The 18,519-nt window shown below is 43.0% G+C and overlaps 1 protein-coding gene across 1 annotated transcript in view; it reads right to left on the minus strand.

Annotated features, from left to right (window-relative positions):
* Window positions 1-16,880, minus strand: part of CREBL2 (cAMP responsive element binding protein like 2) — a 32,650-nt gene extending 15,770 nt beyond the window's left edge. The window contains exon 1 of the mRNA XM_055280611.2: window positions 16,514-16,880. Coding sequence (XP_055136586.1) covers window positions 16,514-16,528 — 15 coding nt within the window. The 5' untranslated portion in view covers window positions 16,529-16,880. The remainder of the gene's footprint in view (window positions 1-16,513) is intronic.
* Window positions 16,881-18,519: the final 1,639 nt, after the last annotated feature.

Consider the following 18,519-nt stretch of genomic DNA (forward strand, 5'->3'; position numbering starts at 1 on the left):
TCATCCCTTCTATTTAACACTGTACTACTGAGAAAAAGAAAGCATTCAGGGAAAGGAAAGGAAAGGAAAAAGTAAAGCCATCTCCTTGAAGGTGACGTGATTTTATATATAGAAAATCCAATCCAAAAGAATTCTTGCCCCCCTGAAAAAACCTATTAGAGCTACTAAATGAGTAGAGCAAGGGTCCAGGATACAAGATCAATATACAAAAATCAGTTGTGTTTCTACACACTATCAATGAACAATCTGAAAATGAAATTAAGAAAATGACTCCACTTATAGTAGCCTAAAAAAGAATACAATATTTAGGAATAAATTTAGCATAAGGAGTGTAAAATCTGTGCACTAAAAAACACAAAATATCATTAAAAGAAATTAAAGAAGATCTGATAAACGGAAAGGCAGCCCATGTTAGTGGGCTGGAAGATTTATTATTATTAAGATAGCAATACTCTTCAAGTTGATCTACAGTTTCAAAAAAATTCCTACCAAAATCTCAGCTACCTTTTTGCTGAAATTGGCAGGCTAATCCTAAAATTCATATGGAAATACAAGGGACCCAGAATAACCAAAACAATCTTGAAAAAGATGCAAATTGGAGGGCTCACATTTTCTGATTTAAGAATTTATTAGAAAGCTACAGTAATCAAGACAGTGTAATATTGGCACAAGGACAGACATACAGACCAATGGAAAAGCATACAGAATCCAGAAATAAATCATTACATTTATAGTCAATTGATTTTTGACAAGGTGCCAAAGCAATTAAATGGGGAAAGAATAGTCTCTTCAATAAAGGGTGCTGGGACAGGTGGATAGCCACTTGCAAAATAATTAAGTTGGATCCCTACCTCGCACCATATACAAAAATTAAAAATTGAACAAGTCAGGTGCAGTGGGTCACACTGTAATCTCAGCACCTCCCACTTTGGGAGGCTGGGGGGGGAGGATCTTTTGAGCCCAGGAGGGCAAGACTGCAGTGAAGCTGGGTTTGTGCCACTGCACTCCAGCCTAGATGACAGGGTGAGACCCTGTCTCAAATTAAAAGAAAAAACAGAACAAAGGCCTAAATGTAAGAGATAAAACTATAAAACTTAGAGGAAAACAGAGGATTTACTCCTTATGACCTTGGATTAGGCAATGGTTTCTTAGATATGATAAGCACAAGCTACCAAACTGTATTTCAAGGATAATCAAGGTAAAAAGACAACCCACAGAATGGGAGAAAATATTTGTAAATCACAAATATGATAAGAGACTTGTATCTAGAATACATACAGAACTCTTACAACTCAATAATAAAAAGACAACCCAATTTTAAAAAGGGGCAAGGATTTGGATAGACATTCCTCCAAAAAAGATATACAAACACCAATAAGCAAATGAAAAAATACTCATCATTAGTCATTAGGGAAATGTGAATCAAAACCACAAAATATATCACTTTACACCCACTAGGATATTTACATAATCAAAAAGATAGCCAATGCCAGGCATGGTGGCTTACGCCTGTAATCCCAGCACTTCGGGAGGCTGAGGTGGGCAGATCACAATGTCAAGAAATAAAGACCATCCTGGCCAACATAGTGAAACCCCATCTCTACTAAAAATAAAAAACAATTAGCTGGACGTGGTGGCGGGCGCCTGTAGGCCCAGCTACTCGGGAGGCTGAGGCAGGAGAATCCCTTGAACCCGGGAGGTGGAGGCTGCAGTGAGCCAAGATTGCACCACTCCATCCTGGCAACACAGCAAGACTCCGTCTCAAAAAAAAAAAGACAACCAATAACAAGCACTGGTGCAGATGTGGGGAAAGTGAAATCCTCATACATTGCTGTGGGAATGTAAAATGGTGCAGCCACTTTGGAAAACATTTTGGCAGTTCCTCAAAAAGTTAAACATAAAGTTTATAACCTAGCAATTCCAGTCCTAGGTATATTCCAAAAAGAAATGAAAACATATGTCCACATTAGAACTTGTATATCAATGTTCACAGCACTGTTATTCACGATACCTAAAAAGCAGAAACAACCCAAATGCCAATCAACTGATGAATAGATAACAAAAAGTAATATATCCGCACAATGGAACATTATTCAGCTATAAAATGGAATGAAGTACTGACACATGGTACAACACTGATAGCCTTGAAAACATTATGCGAAGTGAAAGAAGACAAATACAAAAGGCCACATATTGTATTATGCCAAATCTATTGAGACTTAAAGTAGATTAATGGTTGCTTAGGGCTGAGAAGGGAAGAAAAAATGGGGAGTGCCTGTTAATAGCCTCAGTTTCTTTTTTTCTCTTTTAAATCAATAGACTTTATTTTTTTACAGCTGTTTATGTTTACAGGAAAATTAAGCAGAAAGTACAGAGAGTTCCTATACTATCCCCCCTCCACTCTCACAGTTTCCCTTATTATTAACATCTTTCATTAGTGTGGTACACTTATTATAATTGATGAACTAATATTGATTTATTATTAGTAACTGAAGTCTACAGTTTACATTAGAGTTCACTCTTGGTGTGGTATATTCTATGAATTTTGATAAGCAGTATCATACAGAATAGTCTCACTGCCCTAAAGATCCCCTGTGTCCATCTATTCCTCTCTCTCTTCCTCGCTCTCCTGAAACCCTGACAATCACTGAACTTTTTACTATCTCTACAGTTTTGCCTTTTCCAAAATGGCTCCTTTCACTTAGCAATATGCATTTAAGGCTCCTCCATGACTTTTCGTGGCTTGATAGCTTGTTTATTTTTCTTTTTCTTTCTTTTTTTTTCTAAGAAACAGGGCCTCACTATGTTGCCCAGGCTGGTCTCAGACTCTTGGGCTCAAGCTGTCCTCCTGCCTCACCCTCCCAAGTAGCTGGAACTACAGGTGCATCTAGCAACTCGTTTCTTTTTACTGATAAATAGTATTCCACTGGAGGGATGTACCACAGTTTGTTTATAAGAGTCTCTTCTTGGAGTGATGGAACTGTTTTGGAATTAGATAGTGATGATCATTGCACAATTCTGTGAATATACTAAAAATCACAGGATGAACAAATTAAAAGGGTGAATTTTATGGTTTGTGAATTACCTCTATTATTTTTTTAAAAAGACATGGTTGTCTAGTGAAGCTGAAAAAGCAAAAAGAATAGCTGAAAGGGAAGAATCAAGGTAGCACAGATACAGAAGCTTATGAGGAGACTGAGTATTCTGGAGGGGAGCGGTCAAGCATAAGGTTCTAACTCATGAGTTTTAAGGTTGAGAATCAAGATAAAACTGGATTTAATCAAGGGAGGGATAGCTAGCTGATAATTCTAAAATTAACCATTACAGCGAAAGACAAAATAGAAACCAGTCTGCAAAGGCCTGAGGAAATTATGGATGGCCTAGGCTTCACAGTCAACAAGTTTAACTTCCACAGAAAGAGAACACATAATTATAGTTGCATGCTCTTTAGGAGTTAACTGGGGCTTCTTAAAATGAGGAAGCCTCCAGCACCCACATTTAATCCTATTCCAAAGATTCTTGGACTATTTGCTTCCCAGTTTTCAGGACAAACAGAATAAAAACATAAATTCGGGGCTAAACCAGGGTGTGTGTTCAGAAAGCACTCATTATGAACAAGGCCTTGAGTGAGGCACTCTGCATGCTATCTCATGTTATTTCACACTACCTCAGATAAGGTAAGCACTATTATCCTCATCTTTTTCCGGTAAAGAGGGGCACATTAATTCCTTTATTCAAGGACCCTTGATTAAATACCTACTTTGTCCCAAACATTGTAAAACTCTAGGGATAAATATAAAACAATAGGACACTTAACCTTAATGCATTTAGACTAGTGAAAAGAAGCAGATATGAAATAAACAATAACATTGCAGATAGCAGAATATCAATATAGACAAGAATGCTGGTGGTGGAGGGATGTGTATACACAGACACAGATATGGATATGTGATCTCTTCATTTCATAGATGACAAGATTTTAGTCCAGAGACTTCCATCAGAGCAGGGACTAGAACCCAAGTCCCTAGATTTGTATCATGGCAACCTGTCAGAAGGTAATCAAGCATGCCTATTACCATCCACCTCTCAGACAGGACACATTAATCTGATCATATAATTCCCTGAAAAAGCTCTAACGCTGACAGGTGCATTAAATGCACTGTTGTATTTATGCTATACATTCATTCATTAAATGCAACTCACTTTGATATTAGGCACTCAGTTAAGGGGTGCTGAGAAGGTTAACTAACTTTTTCATGTTACACCTCATTGAAGTTTCCCTCTACTATTGTGATTCTCCATGCCCACCCACTAAAGTGATGCCAATGTATTCCTTTATAAACCTCTGATTTCTCTCTTCTTCTCCATTCCTACTGATAGAGACGGGACAGAAAATTCTAGACAGAAAAGGGTGGGTCCCTGACAAAACCCTATCCTCAAGCCGAAAAGCCTGAAATGATGGCCCACAATGAGAACTTACATCCCTGTTTTCCCACTCGAATGTTGCCTTTTCCTAAACCACCCATGGCCCTGCCCCACCCCATCCCGTGCCTATAAAACCCCCAGACTCAGCCGGTAGATGAGACTACGGCTAGAGAGAGAAGTGGCTTGACTTCAGAGGAATGGCTTGATGGCGTAACTTCAGAGAAGAGTCTGGCTGGAGACAGCTGGACTTCAAGGGAAGATTACCTACCAGTCCCATCCCCTTTTCAGTTCCCCCTCCTGCTGAGAACCACTTTCATCAGCAATAAAATCCCCCACATTCACCATCCTTCACCATCCTTCAATTCATTTATGTGACCTCATTTTACCTGGATGCTGGATAAGAGCTTAGGAGCCACAAGTGCAAATACAAAAGGCTGTCACATTGGCCCTCTGCCCTTGCTGGTGGAAGGCAGTTGCCTCACAAGAAAAGTCAAAGAGTCCACTGAGCTATTAACAGTTGAGCCATCCATGGATGGCAGAGCTCAAAGAGCACTATAACACTCCCTCTGGGGCTTCGGAAGTCTCAGGCACCCCTACCTGGATGCTGCCATTGGGCCTGCATAAAGTTCACTCCTGCCAGTACCAAAGCAGCTGGCCAGTTCCAGTGCTCATTCACTCCAGTTCCCTCACTGGTTTGCTCACATGCTCCTTCCTGCAAGGAGTTGAGAATGGTGGGCTGAGTATATGAGGCACCCCTGTTGTGAGTCCCGCAAAAGGGTCAGGGAAATATCCTGCTTCACTGACATCCTAACACCAGTCAGGGCACTACTCACAGGTTGTTACAATAGGTTCCCAGTGCATCTCCCCGCCATCTCTCCTTTTCCACCCCACTTCCCTAGTCAATCCATTTTGCAAAGAGCTGCCAGATTAACCTTTCTTCTCATAACTTTAGGATGTTTTTCTTCACTGTAAAAAAGTAATACCTGATCATTATAGAAATAATAAATTTTCTCTAATGGCCCCTGGCCATTGCACCCTCAAGTTCAAGAAAAGACCTCTGGCTCAGCACTACTAAGTCACCATATCCAGTATACTCATTTCTTGGGGCTGCTGTAACAAATCACCACAAACGTGGTGGCTTAAACCAACAGAAATTTATTCTCTGGCTCTGGAAGTCCAGACTGGGACAGTCTGGTGGAGCTGCATTCCCTCTGAAGGTCATGGGGGAGGATCCATTCTTTGCCTCTCCAGCTTCTGGTGGCTGCCAGCATTCCTTGACTTGTAGCCACATCACTGCAATCTGCCTCGGTGGTCACACTGCTTCCTCATCTGTCCATCAAAGCTCCCTCTGCCTTAGTCTTATGAGGACACTTGTCACTGGATTTACGGCCCATCCAGATAATGGAGGATAAACTCCTCCTCTCAAAATCCTTAATCACATCTTTTGCCATACAAGGTAATATTCACTGTTTTACCATATAAGGTGATAACTACAGGTTCCAGGGATTCAGACATGGATATATCTTTTTAGGGGCCATCATTGAGCCCACTGCATCCAGGATTCCCGCACAAAGCCAGTTCTCTCTTTCATTATCCCCAGCAGGCACCCTCTGTATCAACTCAAGCCAGTCTCCCTAGAGACCACCAGCCTGAACCACATCCCCTGCATTTCTAACTATACCTACATTTCTATTTTCCCTCTATCCTCCCACCACCCAAAAGGGCAAATCTTGTTTTATTTTGTTAAGATCAGCTCTAGCCCTCTTTCTCTGAAGCTCTCACTGACCACCACCCTCAGTCCATAAGTCATTTTTCTTCAAAGTTCTGGAACACAGAGTTAATATCACACTGAATTTATATGCTTTGTTATATTGTTTTTTTAGTGGACTCATACATTTTTCTATCTCCCCAAGTAGTCTGAGCTCCTCGAGCACAGAAGCTATGTTTTCTACTCCTTTTGCAACCCCACAGTATCCAGCACAGAGCCAGGCATTTAGAGATATTTATTAAAAGATTGATAATTTAATGAATAAATGAAAAAGAAAAATCAGCAATATTTTGAAAGTGATTTAAACTACTACCACCAACAACTTTAAAGAAGTTGTTAAAAAGAAATGCTCCCTCTCAGGGATGTAAAATCTGAAAAGCAATTAAGAACTCTTGTTTTATCACCCTTTTTATACTTATTTACATCCTGATGCTCTAATTAAGGCGACTAATAAAAGTTTCAAGTTGTTAAAGTTAAGAGAACCACTGTATTTAGATGAAGAAGTACCAGCAGCCTCAGCCAAAAAGGAAAACAGGAGGGCTTGTTTTGTCTTTCTCTTAAAAACACAAAGAGAAAAGTTATCTCCCATGGATTAAAGAAAAATAAGATAAATATGAATGTGGCTAGCCACTGCTCTTTACCACTTTAAAGAAAAAAAACAAGCAGTGGCGTTTTCATTTGATGTTAAGGCTCCGATAACTTCCTTCACAACTGTGGGTTAGGCTTCTTCTCTTTTTATATTTGCCAGATCTACAGAAAGCAGCAAAGTCTACTCACATCTTCCTGCTGCTAACCTTTCTGCCAGTTTTTCTACTCGACAGGAGAAAGATCAAGTAGGCATCTCTAGCCTGAGAGTTAACTTCTCTGCCTCTCCTCTCTCAACTCCTATCCCTTCCCCCATCCCCCGCAACTGGTTAAGTCCTCTTTGTAAAAGTCTCTCCACTCTTAGACGGCATAACAGCCCTATCTTCTGGTTCTCTTATGTCAATGACCTCTCTTTTCAGTTTATTTTGCTGAGTCCTATTCTTCAAGAATCTTCTAATCACTTTAGAGTTTTCCAGGGCTCTCTTTAGCTCTCTATTCTCTCCACTCTTTTATCTTTTTGGAATTTTATGCACACCACATCAACTGCAACTTACATTGTAAAGTCTCTAATATGGTCTTCAGTCCCAGGCCTTTCTTCTGTGCAATCTAACCATGCCAGTGAGAATTCAAAAAAGACCAGGATTTATTGAACTCAGTATGTATTAAGTTCTTTTGGTATGGGATCACACATATATTACATTTAATTCTCACAATAACTCAATAAAGTCCTTATTAACACACCCAATCTGTATCTGAAGAAAGTAATATCTGAAGAGATTAAATAATCTGTCCAAAATCACAACAGTTTGAAAGGGTGAAAATGAGATTTGAACTCAAGTCATATGCTAAAACCCATGTTCTTTCATAATTGGACCATCTGCCTCTGATCTCGTCCCAGTTCCTACATTTTCACCCTAATCTGTTCTCCATATAGCCATTGGCATTTTTCTTCAAAAACACAAATCTGATTTTGTCACTTCTGCTTTAAAACCCTTCAATGGCTCCCCAACACTTATGGCCTTGGTTTTCAAACCTCATTACACATAAGAGCCACTCAACTGGGAAGCCTATTAAAATTTAAATTCCCAGACCCTATCCCAAAAGAATCTGATTCACCAGGTCTCTTTCACTCTGAAAGATACTGACCCAAATTTGTCAGCCTTGTTTACCAGGCATATTGTAATTTGGTCCCTGCTTATCTTCCATCCTCATCTGTGACCACACCTCTACTTGTGCTTTATGCTGTAGTTCAGGGTTAATAAATTACCGCCCTGCTGGCAACCCAAATACAGCCTGCTGCCAGTTTTTTTTTTTTTGAGCCGGAGTTTTGCTCGTTGCCCAGGCTGGAGTGCAATGGTGCGATCTCGGCTCACCACAGCCTCCGCCTCCTGGGTTCAAGCAATTCTCCTGCCTCAGCCTCCCGAATAGCTGGGATTACAGGCATGCGCCACCATGCCCAGCTAATTTTGTATTTTTAGTAGAGACGGGGTTTCTCCCTGTTGGTCAGGCTGGTCTCGAACTCCTGACCTCAGGTGATCTGCCCGCTTTGGCCTCCCAAAGTGCTGGGATTACAGGCGTGAGCCACTGTGCCTGGCCCAGTTTTTGAAAATAAAGTTTTACTGGAACACAGCCATGCCCATTCATTATATTCTGCTTATGGTTGCTTTCATGATACAATGGCAGAGTGGAATAATTCCAACAGACACCATATGGTGTGCATGGCCCTTTACAGAAAGTCTGTGGATCCTTCTCTAGCTGTACCAAAATACTTACTTTACTGTGCAAGATGCTTTAGTACAGGATATTCCATCTTTCCTGTTTTGGAGGGGACTTCAGTTCTTTAAAGATTCATTCCTACTCTGTAAACCCATGTCTGACCTACTTCAACAGTTAAGCATCCACTCTTACTGCCCCAAAAGAACTTTGCCTCTATTGCCCTCATTTTCTGCCTCACTGTATTGTAATTACTTTTCTATTTGTCTGCCTCACCCAATAAAATGTTCCCTGAGAACAGTTACAAACTCTTTTTTTTTTTTTTGAGACGGAGTCTCGCTGTCGCCCAGGGTGGAGTACAGTGGCACGATCTCGGCTCACTGCAGGCTCCGCCCCCCGGGGTTCACGCCATTCTCCTGCCTCAGCCTCCTGAGTAGCTGGGACTACAGACGCCCGCCAACTCGCCTGGCTAATTTTTTGTATTTCTAATAGAGACGGGGTTTCACTGTATTAGCCAGGATGATCTCGATCTCCTAACCTCATGATCCACCTGCCTCGGCCTCCCAAAGTGCTGGGATTACAGGGGTGAGCCACCATGAACTCTTATCTTTGCAACTCCAATGCCTAGCACAATGCCTCGTACATATTAGGTGTCCAACAAATGTTGGATGAATTAATAAATAAACTTTTCTGAAAATCTTAGAGGACAAAACATTCTGAATAAGGTTATTTAAACCTAGATTAAACTTAGATTAAGGTTATTTAGGCCGGGCGCGGTGGCTCACGCTTGTAATCCCAGCACTTTGGGAGGCCGAGGCGGGTGGATCACGAGGTCAGGAGATCGAGACCATGGTGAAACCCCGTCTCTACTAAAAATACAAAAAATTAGCCAGGCGTGGTGGCAGGCGCCTGTAGTCCCAGCTACTCGGAGAGGCTGAGGCAGGAGAATGGCGTGAACCCAGGAGGCAGAGGTTGCAGTGAGCCGAGATCGTGCCACTGCACTCCAGCCTAGGGGACAGAGCGAGACTCCGTCTCAAAAAAAAAAAAAAAAAAAAAAAAAAAAAGATTAAGGTTATTTAAACTTACATTTCAACTGGTTTCTGTGGTATTTAAATTACTCCTTGGTTTCTGAATTATCTGTAGAGGTACTCAAGTTAAAATGTGCAAGTAACCTAGACAAGAAAGGAAGGCGGCCAGGCATGGTGGCTCATGTCTGTAATCTCAGCACTTTGGGAGGCAGAGGCGGGCAGATTGCTTGAGCTCAGGAGTTTGAAACCAGCCTGGACAACACAGGCTGTCTCTACAAAAAATATTTTTAAATTAGTCAGGCATGGTGGCAGGCACCTGTGGTCCCAGCTATTCCAGAGGCTGAAGTGGGAGGATCGCTTGAGCCAGGGAGGTGGAGGCTGCAGTGAACCATGATTGCACCACTGTGCCCAGCCTGGGCAACAGAGTGAGACCGTCTCAAAAAAAAAAAAAAAAAGAAAAGAAATGAAAGCAAGCACATTAATGTCTACTGTCAGAGATTTGTTTAATAGATGACATGGCTCTTTTGTCTTGGTCTTCTAGAAAGTGTTGATGTGAGTAAGAGGACATGAAAAGCAGAAAATGTCTGGGCTATAAGGCATGGCCCAAGGGAGGTAGCTTCAACTGCAGCAGAGGATGGTTAAGGAGCCAAAAGATAAATAAGGGAATGTCAAAGAGATTTTTTTGCCAAATTAAACTTTTTTTGAGAACTACTCAGAACCGGAAAGAATCAGAAGACTTTGGCAGAGGGAGTGAGTTAAAAGGGTAAGGAAAGTGTAAGAAACCTCATTTCCAGATAATCACGTAGAATACAAGGTAGAAAAGAAGTGTGGAGGGAAATGGCAGCTCACATTGGCATGCTGCAGCCAGTAGCCGGCCCACTCCTGCATCAGTCCCTCAACTGGATCTTGAAGCCTCAATTTATTCATGTGTTCATTCAATAAAGTCCAATATAAAACAAAAAATAACAACCATCTATCTATGATCAAAGCCTCTGAAAATAACACATTTCTATTTTCTAATTGAATGCAGCAGGTCAAGGGAGAAGAAACTTTCCTCTTTTCTTTTTTTTTTTTTTTTTTTGAGACAGAGTCTGGCTCCATTGCCCAGGCTGGAGTGCAGTGGCACGATCTCGGCTCACAGCAACCTCCACCTCCTGGGCTTATGCGATTCTCGTGCCTCGGCCTCCCTCCTGAGTAGCTGGGATTACAGCTGCGCACCACCACACCTGGATAATTTTTTATATTTTTTGAAGAGATGAGGTTTCACCATGTTGCCCATGCTGATCTTCAACTCCTGAACTCAATCCACCTACCTTGGCCTCTCAAAGTGCTGGGATTACAGGCATAAGCCACCACACCTGGCCAAGGAGAAGAAATTTTCATAAAAACAAGCACTTTTTCCTAGTGGTAAACACGGAGGTGGCCTCAGGAGACTACCTTTCTCACACTATCTAACAGTTAATGACAGAGCTTAAGTTCATTTTATGTCCCACCCCACTGCTCCTGTCCCATCTGGAGCATAGTCTGGAGCAAAGGGTAGTGTAGGTGTTACAAATCTTATACAACAGCATATACTTAAGAATTACTAAAATGAGCATCTCAGGGACCTACTGCACTGTGGTAAGGCCCAAGGAATCACTGTTAGGTAATATAATAATGATAACGTGTTTTCAGAGCCTACTATGTGTTAGAGTCTGTACTAGAGCTTTAAATGTATCATCCCTAATCCTCACCAAGGCCTCACCTATTGGCCACATTTAATAGATAAGGAAATGGAAGCTCAAAAAAGTTAAATAAATTAGCCAAGATTTTTTCCTTCCCAAATAGCCTAGTAGGAGATCTACTCAGTATTTGAGCTCTGCTACTTAACACTTTCCTAAACCTCCACTTTGAGATGCCCAATCTATCTCTTGCTTTATTTCTCTCATTTGCCATTGTAAGTATGTGCTGGCTGGTTTGCTCAGCTGGAGCACACTGATTAATAAAGGCTGAGTACATCAGGGCAATCTCCTTAATGTCACCCTGATCCAATTCAATTCAATTTCTATAAATGAGTACTTTATGCTGTATTAGGCACACTGCTAGAAACTTGGGAGGCAAAGCTGTTCCCCATTCAAATCTGTCCTGCTCTCACTCCAGTCAGCCACATGGCAGTGTGGAGAACTCGCAGCAAACTCATTTATCACCACTGGTAAAAACAACTCAGAATACAAAATCTTTATAAAGGGAGGCCCTCACATCATCATCGTCATGTTTCCTGACCTACTCACTCAAATACTGCCTCTCTATAACTGCTGTTCCTGCCTACTCTGTCTTCTTCCTGTTGCCCTGGTCTTGCTGTCAGCCAGTTTATCATCCTTTATGCTCTCACAGGCACAGCCACCATACTTCCAAACCCCAATCCTCGTCTTCCCTCACACTGAGGAAAATGGGACCAGACAGTGTGACTCATACAGAATGTGAGGGAAAAGTGTGTTTTGTGTGTATGTCTGTATATACTAGGAGGACAGTACAATTTTGTGGGATTATAACTAGGGCACAGAAAAGGCAGGGCTGGGAGCTGCCAAAGCCTTACATAAGGACGGTTTCACACTGCCTGACTGTTGAAGGAGAGTCCAGTATTGTACATGACATGTAAATATTACTCATCTACAACTACAACATGCATTTGAAGTGCAAGTAGAGTATTCCAGAGGCACTCTCCATCCAGAGACATTTAAATGAATTTTCTTTTTGATACTCACTAAGGTTTTTAAAGCTGCTGGTTTCTAAGTACTTATAAAAACAATGAATTAATAAAGAGTGAGAATCAAATTCATTGTGCTTACCTGTGTATCCTTTAGGAAGGAATTCACGGATAGCTTACCCTCAAATTTTAACTTCACTCTTTTAGGCTAAACAATGACATTTTGAACCTTCCTTCACCCCACCAGGTTGCTAGTTTTAGAAATAACCTTTATAAGATCTTACAGCTAAGTAAAGTAGCCCAAAATCCTATGTATTTTTCTTGGACTTATTTGAAATTATTGAAGACTTTCAGAAAGTTGTTAAATGTTTCAAAGGTCTGAAAAGGAAAAACCTGAAAATCAGAAAGAATATATTCTGAATCTCAAGTTAGGAAAAATAAAGAACAGTATGTTCTTCTACCATCCTTAAATACCCATAACATTAGTATTATTTTCTGGTCAAGATAATGGATACAGCATTAACATTTAATTTCAAAATTAACACTGAAAGATCAAGCTAGCAAAGACTTTTATGAAATATTATTTCTGCCTTTTGGCTGGAACTGCCATCTTCCTACAGTAATTCACCAAAATGATTAATACAAAGGGAAAGAGAAAAGGCACCAACAGATGTTCTCTAAGCCTTTTAGAACATATGGAGTTGTTCCTTTGGCCACATACATGGAAACCTACAAGAAAGGTGATATTGTAGCCAGGCGCGGTGGCTCATGTCTGTAATCCCAACACTTTGAGAGGCCGAGGTGGGCGGATCACGAGGCCAGGAGATTGAGACCATCCTGGCCAACATAGTGAAGCCCTAGCTCTACTAAAAATACAAAAATTAGCTGGGCATGGTGGCACACACCTGTAATCCCTGCTCAGAGGCTGAGGCAGGAGAATTGCTTGAACCAGGGAGTCAGAGGTTGCAGTGAGCCAAGATCGCACCACTGCACTCCAGCCTGGTGACAGAGCGAGACTCTGTCTCAAAGAAAAAAAAAAAAGAAGGGTGATATTTTAGGCATCAATAGAATGGGGACTGTTTAAAAGGGAGTACCTTACACAGATCACCTGAGGTCAGGAGTTCCAGACCAGCCTGGCCAACATGATGAAACCCTATCTGTTAAAAAATGCAAAAAGTTGGCCAGGTGCAGTGGCTCATGCCTGTAATCTCAGCACTTTGGGGGGCCAGGGTGGGCTGATCACTTGAGGCCAGGAGTTCGAGACCAGCCTGGCCAACACGGCAAAACTCTGTCTCTAATAAAAATACAAAAATTAATCGGTTGTGGTGGCATGCACCTGTAATCCCAGCTACTCAGGAGGCTGAGGCAGGAGAATCACTTGAACCCGGGTGGCGGAGTTTACAGTGAGCCAAGACTGCGCCACTGCATGAAGCCTGGGCGACTAACTGAGCAAGACCCTGTCTCAAAAAAAAAATTGGCCGGACATGGTGGCCCATGCCTGTAGTCACACCTACTCGGGAGACTGGGGCAGGAGAATCGCTTAAACTCAGGAGGCAGAGATTGCAGTGAGCTGAGATCGTGCCACTGCACTCCAGCCTGGGCGACACAGACTCCATTTCAAAAAAAAAAAAAAAAAAGTAATGCCCTACAAATCTTACTATGGCAAAACTGGAAGAGTCTACAATGTTACCCAGCATTCTGTTGGCCTTGTTGTAAACAAAAAAGGGGAAGATTCTTGCCAAGAGAATTAATGTGTGTATTGAGCATATTAAGTACTCTTAAGAGCTGACAGCTTCCAGAAACGTGTGAGGGAAAATGACCAGAAAAAGAAGCCAGTGAGACCCTCATCTCTGCAAAAAATTAGCTAGGAATGGATGTACATTCCTGTAGTCCCAGCCACTTGGGAGGCTGAGGTGGAGGACTGCTTTGAGCCCAGGAGTTCGAGGCTGTGGTGAATTGTGATCACACCAACGCACTCCAGCCTGGGCAACAGTGCAAGACCCTATCTCAAAAAAAAAGGAAACTAAATAAGAAAGGTACCTGGGTTCAGTTGAAGCACTCCACCAGTGGAAAACAGCCTGAGCTACTAGAACTTATTCCCTATGAATTCGTGGCATAATAGGGGTAAAAAAGACGAAAGGTGTAAAAACGTTTATCTTCATTGAGTAGAAGTGTGATGTCCTGGCCGGGCGCAGTGGCTCACACCTGTATTCCTAGCACTTTGGGAGACCAAGGTGGGTGGATCACCTGAGGTCACTCAGGAGTTTGAGACCAGCCTGATCAACATGGTGAAACCCTGTCTCTACGAAAAATAAAAATTTAGCTGGGTGTGGTGGCACACGCCTGTAGTCCCAGCTATTCAGGAGGCTGAGGCAGGAGAATTGCTTGAATCCAGGAGGTGGAGGTTGCAGTGAGACGAGATTGCACCACTACACACTGCACTCCAGCCTGGGCGATAGAGCAGAGACTCCGTCTCAAAAAAAAAAAAAAAAAGAAAGAAAGAAGTGTGATGTCCCCTCCCCAAAGAAATATTCAAAGCAAAAAAAAAAAAAAAAAATTACTTGCTGATTTTTCTGGAAAACTTTCAGAACGCTCCCCTTCTGTCTTGGAAATACCACTTCCCCAATATCATACCCCACGAATGTTACTATGGCAAAACTAGAAGAGTCTACAATGTTATCCCGCATTCTGTTGGCATTGTTGTAAACAAACAAGGGCAAGATTCTTGTCAAGGGAATTAATGTGTGTACTGAGCATATTAAGCACTCTAAGAGCTGATAGCTTCCTGAAACGCACCCCCTTTCTGTCTTGGAAATACCACTTCCTATTAAGAGGGGTTTACTACTTCATAAGCAATCCGTTCCTCTAGGTGAGTAACAATTCCAGAGTACCGCACTGGGCTTTCCCTTCCATCTGTCACTTCCTCACAGCCTTCTACATGAAGAGGAAGAGAAAACAAGAAGGAAAGAATAAAACAAGGAACACAGAGAAGTTGGAAATTTTTTGAATCTGAGGATATGTGAAACAAAAACTGCAGCAGCAGCAAAAAAAAAAGACACCCAAACAAAGGACAAAGCTATCGTAAAGAGTATGCCAGAGGCTGTGAAACAGAAGACGCTGAGAAGCACAAAGAAGGACGGTTTTTACTTTAAAAACTGGCAAATTTTAGAAGTCTGATTCCTTAAAATAAAAAAGTCCAATTCCAAAACAACCTGAAACATCAATAAGCAAGTCCCTGAGCATCCCTATCTTCAGGAAATAAAACTAAACAACACTAATGTGGGTAGATGTAAAGAGAGAAAGGCGGCCAGGTGCAGTGGCTCACACCTGTAATCCCAGCACTTTGGGAGGCCGAGGCGAGCGGACACCTGAGATTGGGAGTTCGAGACCAGCCTGACCAACACGGAGAAACCCCATCTCTACCAAAAATACAAAATTAGCTGGGCATCGTGGTGCATGCCTGTAATCCCAGCTACTCCGGAGGCTGAGGCAGGAGAAAAGCTTGAACCCGGGAGGCGGAGGTTGTGGTGAGCCGAGATCGCGCCATTGCACTCCAGCCTGGGCGACAAGAGCAAAACTCCGTCTCAATTAATAAAGAAAGAAAGAAAGGCTATACATGGATAAACTATTTGGATTAACCAATAATGAACATTATGTATTATCTTACAATCATAAAGTAAGTGATTTGGACAGGGAAATTGGATGGTGATGGGCTATTAAGGTTAACAAGAGGAAAACCAGTATTTTTTTAGAGAAGGCTTTCTAGTGGAGGTTAAACTCCAGACTGGCCAAATAGCAACAGGAGCTTAGCGGTGTTCCAATCAACCACAGGAAAATAGCTCACAGGGGGAGTGAACTGATTATATGAATGGGGCATTGAGTAAGGGAGCCTGAGAGAAGAAAGGGGAATCGTCAAGGGGAATAAGACTGGTTCAGAGTGCACTAAAGTCTCCACACTGGAGACAGGGTAGGAGGCAGCAAAATAGTGCAAGAAGAAAAAGTACAGTAGTTTCTTCATTTATCTCGACAGGCAAGTTAAGGACTAGGGGTTGCACTACGTGGAAAGCTAGCAAACAGGGTTGCCCTGGGAGTGAAAAATTTCCAGAGAGGGCCCCTCCTGGAAAAACGCAGCCCCGGTGTTCCCTGATTTCCTGGCTGGGTACCATCGGGCAGTGGACTGGAGAGGCGCAGGGATGTTTTAGGCAGGTGTCTCTTGGGTGTTGGCGTGGACTACACAGCGGAGGTTCAGCCGCGGGACTAGCATTGAGCGACAAGCAGGCGGCGGCGCGTGCAAACCACAAGACTTACCTTACTGTCATCCATCTCGGCAGACAGGCCGGCCTGGCCAGGCACTCCCTCCCGGAGCCCTCCCCCGGCTCAGCCGGCCTGGCCCGGCCCCCGCCCCGAGGAAGAAGGGGATATGGTTCTGGCTGCCTCCTCCTCTCGCCTAACAGTTCGCTTCCCTGATGCCAGAGTCACGGGGACGAGGGACCAGTTCAGGAATGGCAGAGCGGACCCTGGAGGCGGCCCCAAACGCCTCCCTTCGCCGCCGCCGCCTCCTCCTCCCCCTCCATGACAGTCTCTGGGTGTTTACAGACGCTCTGGAGAGCCGCCGAGACCGGAGAGTGGGCGGGAGCGCCACACGCGGAATGGCCCCTTCGGCTGCCGTAGCACCGCGGCATTCTGGGAATTGTGATTTTTCTTATCACAGTCTCTGCGCTGCTGACTGGAAAAAAAACTACAATGTCCACATAGCCTCATTAAGGGGCAGCTGTTTTCCTTTTGCCTACTAGCTAGCGCTGAGGAGGCGGGGCTGGGCTGGAGGCCCAAAGTGCGCCTGACCTAAAGTTTTGGCTTCTAAGTGCCAGGGCCTGGAATGGCGGGGACGGGAGTTTGGGGCTCTGCGGAGGCAGCCCCGAAGGCGGGGTGCCGGAAGCAGGCCCTACTCTGGGACGCTGAGGAAACCCTAAAGGTTCTTTATTTTAAGAAAACGAAAAACAAAAACTAAGAATGTAAAATAGTGCAGCTACTTTGGGAAGAAATTTGGCAGTTCCTCAGAATATTGGCCACTCCCATATCTAAGAGAAATTAAAACGAATGACTACACAAAAACTTGTATATAAATGTTCTTTCCTAGCAGCATTATTCATAATAGTCAAAACGTGGAAACAACGCAAATGTCCATTACTGGATGAATGGATAAACCAGTGTGGACTATACAAATAAAGAAATACTGGCCAGGGGCGGTGGGTCACGCCTGTAATCCCAGCACTTTGGGAGGCCGAGGCGGGAGGATTGCTTTAGCCCAGGAGTTCGAGACCAGCCTGGGCAACATAGCAAAACCAGTCTCTACAAAAAAATACAAAAATTAGTCGAGTGTGGTGGCACATGCCTGTAATCCCAGTTACTGGGGAGGCTGACGAGAGGATCACTTGGGCCTGAGAGGCAGAGGCTGCAATGAGCCGAGATTGCACCACTGCACTCCAGCCTGGGTGACAGAGCCAGACACCGTATAAAAAAAAAAAAAAAAAAAAGATGAAAGAAGGAAGAAGAACAGAAGGAGAAGAAGAAAGAAGAAGAAAGAAGGAAGGAAGAGGAAGAAGAAAGAAGGAAGAAGACCCATATAGTAAGATTCTGTCTCTAAAAAAAATTTTTTTTTAATTAATTGAGTGTGTTACAAAAAATTTTAAAAATTAGTTGGGTGTGGTGGTGGTGCTTGTAGTCCTAGCCACTCGGGAGGCCCAGGTGGGAGGATCATTTGAGCCCTGGAGTTGGAGGCTGAAGTGAGCTGTGATCACTGCACTCCAGCCTGGGCAACAGAGCAAGACTCTGTCTCAAAAAAAAAGGAAAGAAGTATTATTCAGCAATGAAAAAAAATGAAGGCATATACACACAACAATATGTCTGAACCTTGAAAACTTGATATGAAGTGAAAGAAGCCAGACACAAAAGGCCACATATTGTATGATTCTATTTATAATGAAGTGTGGAACAGGCACATCTAAATAGACCAAAAAATCCATTAGTGGTTGCCAAGGGCTAGGGTTGAAGAATGGCAGGGATGGAGGGATCCTGGAAAGGAGAGTGACGGTTAATGAGTACTGGGTTTGTTTTGAGGTGATGAAAATGATCTAAAATTCAGCCGGGCATGGTGGCTCATGCCTGTAATCCCAGCACTTTGGGAGGCCGAGGTGGGCGGATCACCTGAGGTCAGGAGTTCGAGACCAGCCTGACCAACATGCAGAAACCCATCTCTACTAAAAATACAAAGTTGGCTGGGCCTGGGGGAGCATACTGTAATCCCAGCTACGCGG

This window comes from Symphalangus syndactylus, chromosome 5 (genome assembly GCF_028878055.3).
Source record: "Symphalangus syndactylus isolate Jambi chromosome 5, NHGRI_mSymSyn1-v2.1_pri, whole genome shotgun sequence".
NCBI classification, from domain to species: Eukaryota; Metazoa; Chordata; class Mammalia; order Primates; family Hylobatidae; genus Symphalangus; species Symphalangus syndactylus.